General features: G+C 48.6%; 1 protein-coding gene across 2 annotated transcripts; it reads right to left on the bottom strand.

The window, feature by feature from the left end:
* Window positions 1-393: 393 nt before the first annotated feature.
* On the bottom strand, window positions 394-16,991 carry GET1 (guided entry of tail-anchored proteins factor 1). Of its 2 annotated transcripts, none has more exons than XM_082655475.1 (5): window positions 16,838-16,991; window positions 7,585-7,750; window positions 6,315-6,382; window positions 4,938-5,052; window positions 394-3,162 (listed from the first exon to the last, which is right to left on the bottom strand). In XM_082655475.1, the coding sequence occupies exons 1-5, from the start codon at window positions 16,937-16,939 to the stop codon at window positions 3,089-3,091; spliced, it is 525 nt and encodes a 174-aa protein (XP_082511601.1). In that variant the 5' UTR covers window positions 16,940-16,991; the 3' UTR covers window positions 394-3,088. The 2 variants fall into 2 exon arrangements, with proteins under 2 accessions (XP_082511601.1, XP_082511600.1); XM_082655474.1 differs by lacking the exon at window positions 394-3,162 and adding an exon at window positions 4,316-4,807.
* Window positions 16,992-17,292: the final 301 nt, after the last annotated feature.

The following is a 17,292-nucleotide window of genomic DNA, read 5'->3' as shown; positions in this document are numbered from 1 at the left end:
CGGTCAGAGAAGGCTTAAAGGTCCAATAAAATATAGATTGGACAGGAGGGGCCAGTGTGCGCACCACACACATGCGCGCGCACACACACACACACACACACACACACAGCCCCCCCACACACAGAGAGCTATGTATGTGTAAGAAAAACCATGGGAGGCCACAAAGTCTGGCCAGGTCAGGGAAGAGGAAACTAGTTGAGCTAGCTTTCCACCCACTTGCACTGGCAACAGAAGAACTGTATTAACCCCATACAAAAATGACTGTGGGTTTGTACATAAAGATTTCCCTGCTTGACTCACCATAAATATAAAGCAAACAAAATTGGCGTGATGAGAGCTTTAGATGTATTTTTTTTATATATATTTATTTATTTTATTTTATTTTTGGCTGCATTGGGTCTTCGTTGCTGCGCGCGGGCTTTCTCTAGTTGCGGTGAGCGGGGGCTACTCTTTGTTGTGGTGCGCGGGCTTCTCATTGCGGTGGCTTCTCTTGTTGCGGAGCACGGACTCTAGGCGCGTGGGCTCAGTAGTTGTGGCTCGCGGGCTCTAGAGTGCAGGCTCAGTAGGTGTGGCGCACAGGCTTAGTTGCTCCGCGGCATGTGGGATCCTTCCAGACCAGGGCCCGGATCCGTGTCCCCTGCATTGGCAGGCAGATTCTCAACCACTGCACTACCAGGGAAGCCCACTTTAGATGTATTTTAAATCAAACAGATGTCTATTCTCACATGAAACTATAAACTATACCCAGTAATTTTAAATAGAAACACAAAACCTACAGCTATCAATAAAATTTTAGAAAAGAGCGAAAAGCACAAATGTTAACACCAGTCGTCCCACTTCTGTGGAATCACAGGAGACTTTGCTTCCTCACTCCTTTTCTGTGCTTTCCAGGTAGGATTTAAAAAAAAAAAAAAGCAAACAGTTTTTGTGGGGGTTTTTTTTAGGTATTACTTTTTTTTTTTTTTTTTGGTACACAGGCCTCTTACTGCTGTGGCCTCTCCCGTTGCAGAGCACAGGCTCCAGACGCACAGGCTCCGCGGCCATGGCTCACGGGCCCAGCCGCTCCGCAGCACAGGTGGACTCTCAACCACTGCGCCACCAGGGAAGCCCTAGGTATTACTTTTTAAAAGCTATTTTAAAAGCACGTACATCGATATTCATAAATGTATGGAATACCATGGGAAGAATCATAAAGAAACTAGTAATAGTGGAAAAATGGGTGACACGACAGTAGAAGGTCAGAAGATGTACTTTCATCACATCCCTTTCTGTATCTTTTGAATTCAGTGCCACGTTTACTACCTATTTAAAAACAAACACCAGGGATTTCCCACTGCAGAGGGCACAGGTTTGATCCCTGGTCAGGGACCTAAGATCCCCCACAAGCCACTGCACAGCCAAAAATAAATAAATAATAAAAACTTTAAAAACACACACCATTTTTCAAAAACCACAAGAATGTGAAATGTGATGGACATTTAAATTTCCCTTATTTCATCTTCACAAACTATTAATGTATGTGGAAAGAGTGAACAGCTGTGAATTATAAATTTTTTCCTCTAGCCTCAGTAAAACCTGTCAAAAATCTTGCAGTATTAATTGCAAGAACATATCCCTGGGAGATAAATACGGGTCTTGTCAGGGAGACTTTCACCAATTAGTGATCCCAGGATGGTCCACAGTGCGCGTACCTGGCCACCCGACTGTTGACTATGTGACCTGCCATTCACGCCACAGTTCACGAATCACATAGGGCCTGTGGCCTCGAAGGGGCCCAAGACCCCGAAGCTTCCTTCTGCTGCTATCATGTCCTCGGCAGGTCATCTGCTCATGCTCTGTGGCTAAAACGTACCTGTGAGGTGACTGGACGCTGGACACTGGTGTTTGCTGTAAATACAGCCGTATTCCCAGTTCTACATCCTCTCCCAGAGCTGCAACAGCCTGGGGCCGGGTGAGTCTGAGTGATGAGGGGAACCCAAAACCCACTCTGTGACCATCAACTAAAGCAGCACAGTGCTCCGTCTCTACACAGCTCGATTACCAGAAATAATAACGAACTTACTATCACACCGTCAGGGAACACAAGGATACAAAAGTGATCTTTTAAACACTCGTGCTAGAAGTTCGCTTCACAGGGCCGTGGCCCACTTAGTGATCGTTTCAGGCCCTCTGCCACCGATCGGTCGTAGCAAGTAAGTGGCCGTAAGGAAGGAAGTCACACAAGCACTTGCAAGATTGTAATTAGAAAAAAGTGTTTTTAAAAATACTGAGCAGAATTATACTTGACGGGGCAAACATGTAGCCGTTGAAATTAACTTAATCAGCCTTCCCAGTTTGTTTTTTAAGTTTGTTCCATTCTACAGAGCATAAATATTAAATGCTTTAAAAATACCCTTCATTCGAAATACATTAAATATAAAACACACTGTTCAAACACAAAACAATGCATTATGGGCTCATGAATACATTTATAAAACACAGTAATGAAAAGTTAACAGCTTCAAATAAGTGGATAACACCATCCAAAGGCTTGCCCAACAAATGACATTTTAGGAAGGAAAAAGCACAAGCAATGTCAATTAGTGTTATTCTCCTGGTAGTACTGCATGAGATTAAAAAACAAATTTTCAAATTCTAGTAGTAGTATTAAAATTAAGTTACTTTCTAATCTGGATTAAAAATAGCACAAAGTCTTTAAAGTACTTAAGTTATTAGAAAAGTTTGACTTTCCAGTTGGCAATGTGACCTTTAAAATATGCCGAGAGTGCAAATCACAAGTAACAACATGTAGCCCATAATGTCACACACTTCTTATCACAAATCTGGTGCCGTGCTGGCTGGTACACACGAGACTGGCCTCCATGGCTCACAACAAATGTACAAAACTGTGATTCTTCTAAGAATCTCAACATGAAGTCCAAGAACAAACACGTTCAACAACAACAACTAACCTGTGGCTTGTGTTTCCTTTTTTAAAAAAACAAGCAAACAAAAATAAACAAAACAATAAAACAGTATAAATCAGATTTGTAATCTCCTAAGTGAAAATTCGTTTTTGAAAGTGCTGTAGCCAAATTCATCTTCTTTTTCAGCTGAAAGGGTGAAGCACAATGGCCACAACTTTGTTACAGACTAAAATCCAACAGGTAATTCCAACACCACCTAAAAATAAAGAAATTCAACATGAGAGCATGCCAGGAGTTCCGCCCACATTTCCTGCCTCTGCTACCTTTGACTTTAGGAAATAGAGCACTTCAGTCCTTTTTGAGTAGTGTTGGGCTAACACCAAGTTTGTGTTTCCTGGGTTCAAATTGATCACTTTTTGCGGGGGGGGCTGCTCTGGGTCTTCGTTGCTGCACGCAGGCTTTCTCTAGTTGTGGCGAGCGGGGGCTACTCTTTTGTTGCGGCGCGCGGGCTTCTCATTGCAGTGGCTTCTCTTGTTGCGGAGCACGGGCTCTAGGTGCGCATGGGCTTCAGTAGTTGTGGCACGCGGGCTTCAGTAGTTGTGGCTCTCAGGCTCTAGAGCGTGGGCTCAGTAGTTGTGGCTCTCAGGCTCTAGAGCGCAGGCTCAGTAGTTGTGGCGCACGGGCTTAGCTGCTCCGTGGCACGTGGGATCCTCCCAGACCAGGGCTCGAACCCGTGTCCCCTGCATTGGCAGGCAGATTCTTAACCACTGCGCCACCAGGGAAGCCCGCAGACTTTCTACTGATTCACAGAGCTGCCTTCTTTACTAAGCAGGAACTACTCAAAACAACAAACAATGATTTGAATTTATCTTTCCTGCCAGAGGGATGTGCATCATTATTTATGATATTAATAGACTGTAAGACCACCCTGTCAGATGATCTGTTTCTCCCTTCCCACCAAAGCATTACAAGCACGAAGGAATGTTTACCCACACCTTTCTTGCCCCACTGATGCTGAGAGACAGGAAGAGAGGCCACAAGATGCCCGGAAGGGTGGCCTCTGGCTCCTCAGCTCAGCAACACTGAGAGCCACCAGCTACAACAATCCTGGCTGGGTCCGGGAAGAGGGAGGGGGAGGGGAAGGAAGGGGCCTGGCTAAATTGGAAATCTTTGACACGGTCATCCCTTTGACTTAGCGATTCACCTCCAGCGTGATCACAAATCATAACCAAAGACTGGCTGACCAGGATGTGTACTGCAGCGTCATCTCTACAGCAAAAACTGGGGACTTAAATAAATATCCTTTAACAGGGAAATTAGTAAATTATGACACATCCAAATCAAGAACAGCTATTCAAAATTCCTTAATAAAGAAATTTATTAAGCTGCCCTCTCAGCACACCCAGCAGCACGTCCGTCTCTACTCTGAAGAAATTTATTGATGTGGAAAAAGACTTACATAATAAGAGGGGTAAAAAATTGTATGTGCCAGATAACCTTAACCATACAAAAATAAATAGAAAAGAAAACTGGAAAAAATATACTGCAATGTTAAGAGCGGTTCTCCACAGCTACTGAGTCTTTTTAAAAGTTTTTTCTTATATTTCTAATCATTCTACGATGACATGTACTAATTTTAACACCCAAAAGAAATTCTTTCAGAAGTCAAAGAATGGCCGATAGCAGGAAATGCTGCAGAGGGGCTAAGCATAGCGTGAATTGAAAAGGAGTCACAGAATTTGGGAACCAGAGGTGATGTTCCAATAAACGGGGTATCAGACCCCAGGTACTGGGCTTGGATCACGGAGGCAGGCTTGGGTTGGACTGTAGCCCCGCTACTTCACATTTCGGTGACACTGGACACGTAAGTCCTCTAGACATCAGCTCCTTTGCTGCAAGCCCTGTGTGAGGCGGAGACGCAGAGCTCTCACTGTGGGCGTCAGGCTGAGCTCAGCTGACCGAACCTCCCGCCACACGCCCCTAGGTCAACCTGGCCACGCTCTCCCGCCACGTCTGCCAGCGCCCACGTACCTGCCACTCCAGTGGGAAATGCTACCAGGCGGTCTAGTGGAGTTATCCACCGACTCGGCACCACGGCCACAGGGACAGAGTAGTACGTCCAGATGAGTGTGACCATCAGGGCAGCCTGCAAAGACACGGCTGGTGAGTGGAAACATCCCGCCAGGCACACAACCGATCACCACGGAAGACGAGGAAACATGGAAACAAACCAAGGAAACTCTCCAGATCGGTGACCTCAAACCCTACCCATCCAGTCCTCACAGCCAGCACATACACACTACCAGATTAGCTGATAGAGTAACCAAGGTCTCCCCCAGCGTAAGTGTTCTTTCCTCACTGAGCACCTCCTCTAAGCAGCCAGCTTACGCTAACTACACCTCATCAGTGACAAAAGTGACCTCACGCCTCTCAGATCCTTGAAAAACTAGCTACCGCTCTCACCCACACACCCAAGTGCAGAGGTGAGCCCTCTGCGAGGTTAAGTGGCGGGACGAGAAGCGCTGCCTGCCCTCTCCTCCTTTCCCAGCAGCGCTCGGGCAGCTGTCTTCCATCCCCTTCGTGGCCTTGAACGTGCCACTCGAGCGATCGGACCTCAGACCGCGGCTTGCTCAACTCCTCTCCCTGTGAAACCGCTCTCGCACCAAAGGGACAACGCCTCAGGATCAATGTCCTCAAACAAACCCAAACCACCTGGGCTTTGGGGGGGCTGGGCGCAAATCTTTTCCCCCAGGAAAGATCACACATAGGACTGAAACTCGGAGACCATTTACAGCAGCCACTAAGTGTGCGAGCGGCACTTCCACACCCTCGGCTGAAGGAAGCAGCCACAAACAGAACAAGTAAACATCCCCCAGGTAAGAACGTTGGGAATCAAAGGTCTTGGACTGACGTGAGAATGACGTGTTCCCTGCCTGAGAGCAGGCATCTACACGTCACCTACATGTCTGCACACCAGGTGACAAGCAACAGCCACAGTCACTGACCACCTTAGAAAATACAATGCCTAAATATCTACAGTCACTGACCCCCTTAGAAAATACAAGGTCTAAATAAGCTTCCTCACTCCATACACCCCCAGGCTCCCAACACTGCACTGAAACAAAGGCAAAATGAAAGAACTCCAGAGAAGCGCATCTGCTAAAACATCCCAACATTTAACAACTCTAAAAGACAAAGGCTAAAAGAGACTAAGAGAAACAAAGGCTTCATTTTAGTCTAACATAGAAATTCACAGAGTGTTCAGAGTTACACGCTAGCAGGACCACACAGCACAGCAGCTGAAAGGGGAAAAGCCAGAATTCCCAGGCCCGGATTCTGGGCCACATGGTCTGGAGGACAGTCCGTTACCAACTTCAATGACCCCAGGTGACAGAATAGGACACTTACTTGCAATATGTAGAAAGCAACACTTATAACCCATTTTATCTTGGCCAACTGAGCTGTCCGTGCTTTCACTGAAAGGAAAAACAGGATGAAATGGTATCAGTCCTAAAAAAAAATGAAGAAGATATTCAAGCACACAGAAATGTTATTTCTTCTCATAAACTATTTTCTAACTATGTATGTAACATCTGCTCAATATACTTAGAAAAGCAAGTTCCCTGATGGTCCAGTGGTTGGGACTCTGCACTCTCACTGCCGAGGGCCTGGGTTTGATCCCTGGTCGGGGAACTAGGATCCCACAAGCTGCGCAGCACAGCCAAAAAGCAAACAAACAAAATACACACACACACACACACACACACACACACACACACTTAGAAAATATAAAATAGAATTTCTTTGAAGTCACCCACTGTGCCGTTACTTAAAACAGAATCACCCACAGATTATGAGATCTGAAGCTTTAATTTTAAAAACTCTTAAAGCTATTCATCTAAATCAGAGACTCTTTTACGAGGCACTTACCAACGGGACTACCTTTTTCCTCCTGGATTTCCCAGACCACACAGCACACTAATCCGTACGTGGGAGTCAGGTCTGTCTCAGGCCTGGGCAGGCCCCTGTGCATGTTCTACTAGCCACGCACTCTCTCAGCACACAAGCTGACCTCCTATCCATCAGAGGAGACTGTTAGGAACGGTGGCCAACATAAAGCTGAGTGAGACCTGATCCCCAGCCTGAAGTCTACACTTGGATAAGGACACTGCTGGGCATTTTTTAGAGCCTTCACAAAAGCTCCTGGGAATCCACCATGAGATTTTTCTAGGCTTCTCTCAGAAAAGTGTTGAATTTGAAAATGTCAACCTACAGAGAATGAAGAAAATCAAAGATGTTAGAGGTTTCTGTGTGGTTGCGTGTTTTTTTTTTTGTTCTTCTTTTTTTTTTTTTTTTTTTTGGCCATGACTCTCGGCTTGCGGGATCTTAGTTCCCGGGCCAGGGATCGAACCCGGGACCACAGCAGTGAAAGTGCCGAGTCCTAACAACTAGACCACAAGGGAAGTCCCCAGGCTTCTGTGTTTAGAAAGCAAAGGTTCACCAGCAAATAAGGAGAAAGTAACAATTATTATTACTGGGTCTCTTCTAGACAACTCAAAAGTCTCTGTCAGCATCAGAACCTCAAAGATCAAAGCACATGTGCCGTGCCTCTTTCTATAAAGATTTCTCTGTTAATCAGCTCGTACGAAGCTTCCCACGCTACACACGAGAACAGTACCGTGAGTTTTGAGCTTATCAGTCATCTTGTTGATCTTCCTCTCCAGCCTGGCGTATCTGGCAAACTCATCCATCATGCTGACGGTGGAGAGCTCCTGCTTCATGCCCTGGATCTCTGCTCGCATCTGTGACTCCTGCTTCACGTCCTTCTGCAGCACCCTGGACATCTGGTGGAGGTGGCAGCCGGGATCAGCCTTCTCCCCCACCCCCTCCCCCATCCGCTTGCTGCCTCCTGCAGCTGGGCACGCTGCCCTTTACCCCCACGGCCAGGCTCTGCTGCCCGGTCCCGGTCCTGCTGCCCCCGACCACAGAAACGAAAACTCCCCCCCACCACACCCCGCCCCGTGAGTCTTTATTCAATTACGTTTTTCCTTCTGCAGATATGCCCACGGACTGCTACAGCACAAATGTATGTATCCCTCACTTTTACTGCAAAATTGTGATTACAGGGTGAAAACCGATTCCATCCCCAGAGCTCCATTCAGGTGACAAGGACCGTGCACGCCCCTCATTCCTGTACAATTCTGTGCTAAATTAGGTGGGCCGAGCAAGGGGGGTGCCGGCGGTCAGGGATGAAGCGGTGGCAGGTGAAGAGGGCATTCCCGCAGAGGGGCTGCCTGGCGTGAGAGTCGGGGTCCCACAGCAGGAGGGGCACACGTGACAAGAGGAGGTGGTGGTGGAGGCCGAGGGCGAGTTACAAAGGATTGCGCAAGTCACGGAGACCTACTGAGGATACTGTGAGCCAGTTTTCTCACTGTGAGAAAAGGGAGTGAGAAACATGCATCGGGAGAGAACCAGAATGAATCCCGTGGGACTGGATGAGACCTGGAGGCACAGGTGTGACCTCGTGGTTTTCCATAGATACACAGACAGATGAAATAACAGACGTAAATGTTTGTGAAGAGGAGTCTCTGACCGCCAGGCCCCACGTGGGACACGACCGGCCCAGGAGCCCTCCTGGCCGCCTGGACAGTGGAGGGGACCCAAGTGTGACGGCACCTGCCCGCACCGTCCCCAGACGCCCCCCACAGACACACACAACGGCCAGGACACCGCCAGCGGCCCGGGTACACATGCAGTGGCTGCCAGGTAGCACCCAACAACCCACCGGGACAGGTGAAGGTCCCAGGAGAGCGAAGGGAGAGCAAGGGGACCACACTCGCACCAGCGCGGGGAGGTCCACGGGCGACCTCGTAGGGGACTGAGAATTCCTCAGGGACTGACCCGGAGTGATGAGTGTACCTCCCCAAATCAACGCCCATGGTACCTGGTGAGATGCAAAGAGAACACAGCATCCTTTATGTGACATCCTCGCCAAACACTGGACAAAGATGTCCACAGGAGGCCATTGTGCAAAGTCACTGCCCTGCGACATTCGGAAATGTCATCCTCGCAATTCAAGGCAAGACCAAGACTCCTTCTAGACTGAAGAGACATGACAAGTATGTGCTATACATGGTGCTGACTGGGGTCCTTCTGCTACAAAGGACGTCACTGGGACGAGGAAACCCTGAACGAGACGGGAGGATTGTACCTGACAGCTGTACTGCGGCCAAGGCCACTGTTTATACACTAATGTACTGGGGAAAGAGGGCACTCGGGTTGACAACTTACTTTCAAATGGTTCAGGAAACAAAACCAGTTCTTTCTAATGAATGTATAACTTTTTTTGCACATTTGTGTTTGTTTCATCTTCTTAAAAATATATTAATAAAGATACATTAATAAACTATATTAATATATTTCCCTGTACTGGTACATAGCTGGTGCACAATAAATCAGTCTGTTCCTCTAGCCCCTGATCCCCCCTGCCTGGTGCACAGGAGGGTGACTCTTCAGTTCGAGCTGGCCAAGGACATACACTCTAGCCAGATCCACCCTAGAGCAGAAAACAGGAATGCACCAAATTATCTTTAAAAATCACAGAATCACCTTAAAGAGCAAGGAATTCATAGATGCTGCTTCAACTCTGTAAATCAAGAAACAGGGGCAGGGACTTCCCTGGCGATCCAGTGGTTAAGACTCTGTGCTTCCATTGCAGGGGGTGTGGGTTGGATCCCTGGTCCGGGAACTAAGATTCCCGAATGCCATGTGAAACAGTGAGGCACAGCCAAAAATTCAAATAAAGGTGTATTTTTTAAAAATTTGATTAAAAAAAAACAGGTGCAGGGTGGAGAAAGGACTTTCAGAGGTGATGGAGATATTCTCTACCTTGATTGTTTCAGTGGTTACCCTGATTAAGTGTGCCAAAACTCATCAAACTGCCCATGTACAAGAAGTGAATTTCACTGAATGCAAATTACACATCAATAAACCTGACTTTTAAAACTAGGATGTAGGGCTTCCCTGGTGGCGCAGTGGTTGAGAGCCCGCCTGCCGATGCAGGGGACACGGGTTCGTGCCCCGGTCTGGGAAGATCCCACATGCCGCGGAGCGGCTGGGCCCATGAGCCATGGCCGCTGAGCCTGTGCGTCCGGAGCCTGTGCTCCGCAACAGAAGAGGCCACAACAGTGAGAGACCCGCATACCGCAGAAAAAAAAAACAACTAGGATTTAAAAAGAAATAGAGGGGGGACTTCCCTGGTGGCGCAGTTAAGAATCTGCCTGCCAATGCAGGCAACACAGGTTCGAGCCCTGGTCCAGGAAGATGCCACATGCCGCACAGCAACTAAGCCCATGTGCCATAACTACTGAGCCTGCGCTCTAGAGCCCGCGAGCCACAACTACTGAGCCTGTGAACCACAACTACCAAAGCCCACGTGCCTAGAGCCCATGCTCTGCAAAAAGAGAAGCCACCACATGAGAAGCCCTCGCACAGCAACAAAGACCCAACGCAGCCAAAAATAAATTAAAAAAAAAAAGAAATAGAGGGGCAAACACATTACGTACACAGCATTATAGAGAATACGGCTGTGCTTCACAGATTTTTTTAATCGAAGGCTTGTAGCAACCCTGCATCAACCAAGTTTACTGGCACCATTTTTCCAACAGTATTTGCTCATTTCACGTCTCTGTGTTACATTCTGGTAGTTCTCATAATATTTCAAACTTTTTTATTATTGTTATATTTGTTATGGTGTTCTTTGATTAGTGGTTTGTTTTTTTTTTAGGCCACACCACGGGGCTTGCGGGATCTTAGTTCCTGGACCAGGGATCGAATCCCAGCCCTCAGCGGTGAAACGGCAGAGTCCTAACCACTGGATCAGCAGGGTATTCCCCGATTAGTGATCTGTGATGTTACTACTACAACTCACTAAAGGCTCAGATGATGGTTAGCATTTTTTAGCAATAAACAAATTTTTAATTAAGGCATGTATACTTTTTTTACACAATGCTATGCTACTGCACACTTAATAGACTCTAGTGTAAACGTAAGTTTTTTATGCACTGGGAAGCCAGAAATTGCATGTGACTCACTTTACTTCAATATTCACTTTATTGCAGTAGCCTGGAACCAAACCCACAATATTTCCGAGGTACGCTGTACATAAAACAATTAAAAACTGGAAAGACCAAAAATGGTTACTCAGGAGTGGAAAGTGAGTGAGGACAGGAGAATAAACTTGAGGGGAACTGAAGAGATTTGTGGTTAAAATTAGGAAATGCAGCGCTTGAAGAAAAAATGAATATATTACATCTACAAGTACAAAAAAAGCAAATTTGGAAGTGTTTAAGTTTGCAAATAGGTACCAACATTAATCCAAGACCTCCTTACAAATAACTGTTAAAATATACTAGAATTATGAATTGAAATGTAAGATTTAAGGAGATTTGAATTTTTTAAATGTTCTTAATATTAATTTTTTTAATATTTATTTACTTGGCTGCGCCAGGTCTTAGTTGCGGCATGTGGGATCCAGTTCCCCAACCAGGGATCGAACCTGGGACCCCTACACTGGGAGCACGGAGCCCTAGCCACTGGACCACCAGGTAAGTCCCAATATTAATTTTTAAAACATAAACATCTGGGGCTTCCCTGGTGGCACAGTGGTTAAGAATCCACCTGCCAATGCAGGGGACACAGGTTTGAGCCCTGGTCCGGGAAGATCCCACATGCCACGCAGCAACTAAGCCAGTGCGCCACAACTACTGAGCCTGCACTCAAGAGCCCGCGAGCCACAACTACTGAGCCAGCGCACCACAACTACTGAGCCCGCACGCTTAGAGCCCATGCTCCGCAACAAGAGGAGCCACCACAATGAGAAGCCCGCGCATGGCAACGAAGACCCAAAGCAGCCAAAAATAAATAAATTAAATAAATAAATTTTAAAAATATATATCTTAAGTCTTTTCTTTTTAAATGTCTATCAGGTTTTTAATTTTTTTTTTGGGCTGCGTTGGGTCTTCGTTGCTGCATGCGCGCTTTCTCTAGTTGCGGTGAGCGGGGGCCACTCTTCCTTGCAGGGTACGGGCTTCTCATTGCGGTGGCTTCTTCTGTTGTGGAGCACAGGATCTAGGCGCACAGGCTTCAGTAGTCTCTTAACCGCTGTGCCACCAGGGAAGTCCCCTGAAGTTTTTATGTACTCAAAGGTGTATTAAATCTCCCACTTGACAGAAGCTGATAAACTGTGTAGGGTATGGTTTTTCAAAGACCTGGAGATGGGTCCACAAGTAATTCTAAAGCAGAAAAGAAAATAAGTTTTTAAAGATCAGTGAGGGAATTCCCCAGTGGACCAGTGGTTAGGGCTTGGCACTTTCACTGCCTGCTGCCCAGGATCAAATCCTGGTCAGGGAACTGAGATCCCGCAAGCCATCAATCAATAAACAAACAAACAAACAAACAAAATTTGCTTTCATAAAAAAAAGTACGGTGGGAGAATCTGGAGAGAAAACAAGGGCAGAACCAATTCTTTGCTTCTCTTGTCTCCAGACGCTGGCCCTCTGCCTCTGTGAGATCACAGTGTCCTCCTCAGTCACCCTCTGATCCTGTCCAAGTTGGACACTCCCTCTGCCAACAAAATGCCAGGACTTGCGGTGGCACTGGGGTTGTTCAAATCCTCACTCCCCCACTCAATGGCTGGCAACTCTCTGGACCAGTCCCATCTGAAAATCGTGCCCGACGACATTTACAGCCCAAAGGCTCCTCCCTCCCGGAACACAGCAGGCATCCCTGGGAATGGCGGCTCAGGCGTGTCCTTAACACCGCAGGGAGACCCCTCACCCCGGGAAGGGCCAAGGTCCAGAACAACCCCACATGCCCCTCAGCCAGGACCGGCCAAGTCGGGCCCACTCCTCGCAGCCCTGGTCCCCGGCACGGGGGAGTCCGCATCCGCCAGGCCGCACCTGCTCGTGCGCACTCAACCCCCCTCGCCGCCTCTGTCACCCCCTCAAACAGCACTTGGGGCTCATGCTTGTCCACAGCAAGAACTCTCTAGGCGACCGTGCTCCCTGGAAACGGGGAGGGTCTCAGCAAGGCCCTCAGCGGCAGGCCCTGCAGTGTCCACCCCTCACCTCAGTGGCCCAGGCCCCTAAAGAGAAAAGGGAAACGGCCCCTTTTTAGACCAGCAAGTTAAGTGATTTTGAAGTTGTCAAACACAAAAGTGGCGGCCAGTCCCACACACCAAGTCCCAGAGGACAGCCTGCGCTGCACCCATGCTCAAGATCTGCAAAGCAGGGAGGTCTGTGAGAAAGGGGCCCCTGGCGCCTGAGCACCGCACGCGGCTCTCGGGGACCCGCAGGCAGCCCTCCCGCGCGTAGGTCCTGGGGCGCCTGCGCAGGGCACGCATCTCTCCGCAACCCGCAGGCCGCCCTCCAGCGCATAGGCCCTGGCACGCCTGAGCAGGGCACATGGCTAACTAGGAGCTCCCCCCGCCCTCGGCCACGCCAGTCCTGGGGCCCGGGGCGCCTGCACAGCGCGCCTCCGGCCACGGAGGGGGGCGCTCCGCAGGGTGGTCTTTGTCCCCTCTGCCTCCGCCTTTGGTTGTGCTGGATCGCAAATGCATCCTGTGGCTGGAAAGGAAACATGAAAGAACTCGCAGGAAAATTCTAACCAAGTCAACGCCGAGGATTGGGCGTCCTTATCCAGGCACCCAGCCCCCACCCCAGTATTTGGCTGAGGTCCCATCCCAGGACCTTGCAGCACTCTGCTGGGAGAGGACTTCTTGAACTTGAGAGACTTCCTCAAAGGGCCTCTCCTGACTAATGGGAAGGTGCGCCCCTTCCCTGCTCTGGCTGAAGGGAAGAAGCTTTGGAAACCCTGGAAGGAAGGCTACAGTCTGAGGTGCAGGGGGCATGGCCCGTTCCCAGTCAAACTGATCCTCACTGGAGTCTTTCCCACGTGCATCCTCAGATCAGCGCCTGTGATGGGGCAGCCTGTAACGGTCAAGAAGCAGCAGCATTTTACCCTACACGGGACCAGCGCGTTCCTTACAGCTTTTCACTGACCCTCAACACAAACCATATCTCTTTATTACTTTTCCCTGTTTGAACACCAGCAACTGTACTCTGCTAGGATAATGTTATCCTTCTGAACCTGGCTAACAATTCTGACAGTGTTACAACCAAGGGAAAACGGGTCTAAGAAGGCTAACTGGTTGGAGGTTAGAGAGGTTACACAGCCGGTAGGATGCAGCAAAGGACGTGACACAGGTCCAAGGACAAACCCAGTGTTCATTCACTTGAACGACAAACAGCCACCCTGATAAGGCACAAACCTCGTGCATGTGTAGACTGCAGCAGTAACTTCTTATGAGAGTGTGCTAGCTGCAGGGCACAGGTTTGGTGAAGGAGCCAGAGGTGATGACAGTTCTTATTTACAGCCACTGCCATATCCCAAACACTCTCCTCCTTCCCCCTCAGCTTATGAGAAACTAGGAAAAATTCACAGAGGACTACAAAACCAACACAGCCTCTTTCAGCAATTGAGGTTAGTTTTGTGTGTGCGGTTCCAATATAAGGTGAAATGAGATGGGGTACATAGGAAGAATCGAAGTGATACTGCATGTAAGATGGGCAGGCAACCCACAGAATGGGAGAAGATGTTTGCAAATCATGTATCTGATAAGGAGCTAATATCCAGACTATATAGAGAACTCCTAACTTAACCACAAAAACGCAGCCACTCACACTCGATGTGGGCCTCCAGAGTGCCCTTCCCCTAGGGAGAGCGCCTGCAGCCCCATTAGAAAAGGGGCCACAGACCTGAATAGACTGTTTTTCAAAGATATACAGATGGCCAATAAGCAAATGAAATGTTCAACATCACTAATCATTAGGAAAATGCAAATCAAAACCACAAAGAGAAGCCACTTTGCATCCATTAGGATGGCTATTATCCAAAAAGGAAAAATAATAACTAAAAATAACAAGTGTTGGAGAATGTGGAGAAACTGGAACACTTGTGCATTGCTGGTGAGAATGTACATGATGCAGCCACTGTGGAAAACAGTACAGCAGTTTCTCAAAAAGATTAAAAACAGAATTACCATATGATCCAGCAATTCCACTTCTGGGTATTTACCCAAAAGAACTGAAAGCAGAGATTTGAATAAACACTCGTACACGAACGTTCTAGCAGCATTATTCACAATGGCCAAAAGGCAGAAACAATCCAAATGTCCATCAAAAGATGAATGAACAAACAAAATGTGGTATATACATACCGTGGAATATTATTCAGCCTTATGAAGGACAGAAATGCTAACACAGGCTGCAACAGGGATGAACCCTAAGGACATTATGCTGAGTGAAGTAAGCCAGACATAAAAGGACAAATATTATACGATTTCACTTACATGAGGTGCCTAGAATAGTCAGATTCATAGAGACGGAAAGTAAAACGGTGGTTGCCAGGGACTGGGGGAAGGGGCATGTGGATAACGCCCCGTGTTTACTCAGGACAGAGTCTCAGTTTAGGAAGCTGCAGTTCTGGAGACGAAGGGTGATGAACAGTTGCACAACAATGTGAATGTACTCAATACCACTGAACTATATACCTAAAAATGGTTAAAATGGTAAATTTTATGTTATGTATATTTTACCACAATTTTTAAAAAGTAAGAAAAAAGAAAAGTGGGCTGGGGCCTACTCTTCAAGGGTCTTTTATGCAATGCTGAGTACTTCGGACACCATCTTAAAGACAAGGAAGCATCAGGAAAGATTCCCAACAGGGGATGGGATTAAGAGAGAATTGCCTCAGGACAACTTGGGTGATAAGGTCCTAGAATAGAGTTTTACACAAAACAGGCACCCGATGGATACCAGTAGAGTAGAACAAAAAGAAGTAGAAACCCTGTCTAGTCTCATATACCCCACCACCACCACCAATTTATACCAGGAGAGAAAAGCAGAACTGAGTTCCCAGGACACTGGTATAGTGTGTGCACCCCATCTTCGAGTCTCGGCCTAAGTCAGACAGCCCCTCACTCCCACTGTCGGCCTACAGAGGGCGCCCTTCCGCGGAGAACAGCTCCTCACCTTCTCCACACGCACCTCCCATCAAATATGCCACCAAACCCCCTATTCACGCTCCAACAGGCAGAGGGGCAGACCTCGGAGAATCACACACCAAGGATCAAACCTCCACCCCAGCAATCACTAGCTGGATGTCTTAGGACAACTACTAGACTCTGAGTCAAACACACCTCCTCTGGGAGGTACAGGAAGATGGCATGACAGTCACGGCAACCGTGGCGACTGGACACGAGGAAATTACTCATGATGGACAAAACGCCCCGCAGAGAGTGCTCCCAAGTGCCCGTCGCTCCTCTGGGTATAGGAAACATCACAGAGCACTGGGATTCTAAGTCTACACTGTCTCCAACCCCTCCCGCCCCAAGAATGGGGGCCCCTGCATCCTGAGACCCGTCCCCAGGGACCCTGCACAGCTGCACTGCACGCGAGAAGGCGAGACTTCCCGGAGCCCCGGACGCCGTGCTGCAGGCACTGGCCCTCCCCACGCCCCCACCCCAGCAGCCTGAGGCTGCTCGACGCCCCCAGGAACCAGAGAATAATGGAAATGAGTGCGGCTGGCAGAAGGGCACTGAGAACTCCAGACCGCTGCCACGCGAAAACGTGGCCAAGCGTTATCAGGCATTTTTTTTTTCTCCCCAAGAATCCAGAAAACCGGATATGGGGGTAAAGCGTTGCGACTTGACATTAGCAACTCACTCAAAAACATCTTAAAACACAGAACGGCCCAACCAAGACGCCTCTGCAGGCCGAATCCGGCCGTCGGGCGGCCAGTTTGAGACCCGTGTCTACGGCACGCTGGGGCGGCAACCCCACCGGCCCCTGGAAGGCCAGATAGCCACTTACGAAGGAGGAGAAGGACGGGAGGAGGATCCTGAGTACATTGCACCCAAACACGAAGCTGAGCACCAGCAGCCAAGCCCAGCGGTCGGCCTCGGCCGCGCTCATCTCGGAGGCTCACGGCGGCGCCAGCTCGGCTAAATCAGCTCCACCTGGGACCAAGCCGGAGGCCGCGCGTGCGCAGTGAGCCCAGCGGCCCGCAGAGGGGCGCCGCCGCGCCTGCGCACTGCGCCGCACGCGGGGAGGCGGGGCCGTCTCTTGCTCCGCGCTCTGGTTAACGCCAGCCTTGCCCTTGGCCTTCCCGGCTTCCGTAGACTTCTCGCACCCGCCCCACCATCCCGCGGAAGCTGTTTTCCAGATTCGGCCTCCACCATGTCTCTGGTTTTGTTGTATCTGCAAACCACTTGTGTGGTTATGTAATTAATACTTATTTTAAACTGACTCACCTTTATTCCTAAATA

The sequence above is a fragment of the Grampus griseus genome, assembly GCF_964374135.1.
Source record: "Grampus griseus genome assembly, chromosome: 5".
Lineage (NCBI taxonomy): Eukaryota > Metazoa > Chordata > Mammalia > Artiodactyla > Delphinidae > Grampus > Grampus griseus.
Note: the sequence above shows the minus strand (reverse complement) of the source record. Positions and strands in the feature narration are given on the sequence as shown.

What these genes read in the sequence shown, in the direction of transcription:
- GET1 (XM_082655474.1), bottom strand. Translation starts at nt 16,939, where the DNA reads ATGAGCGCGGCCGAGGCCGACCGCTGGGCTTGGCTGCTGGTGCTCAGC. An exon ending in TCCCGTCCTTCTCCTCCTTC is followed by an intron (nt 7,751 to 16,837) that starts GTAAGTGGCTAT and finishes CACCTCCACCAG; the next exon opens with ATGTCCAGGGTGCTGCAGAA. An exon ending in ATTTCCCACTGGAGTGGCAG is followed by an intron (nt 4,808 to 4,937) that starts GTACGTGGGCGC and finishes CGCCTCACACAG; the next exon opens with GGCTTGCAGCAAAGGAGCTG.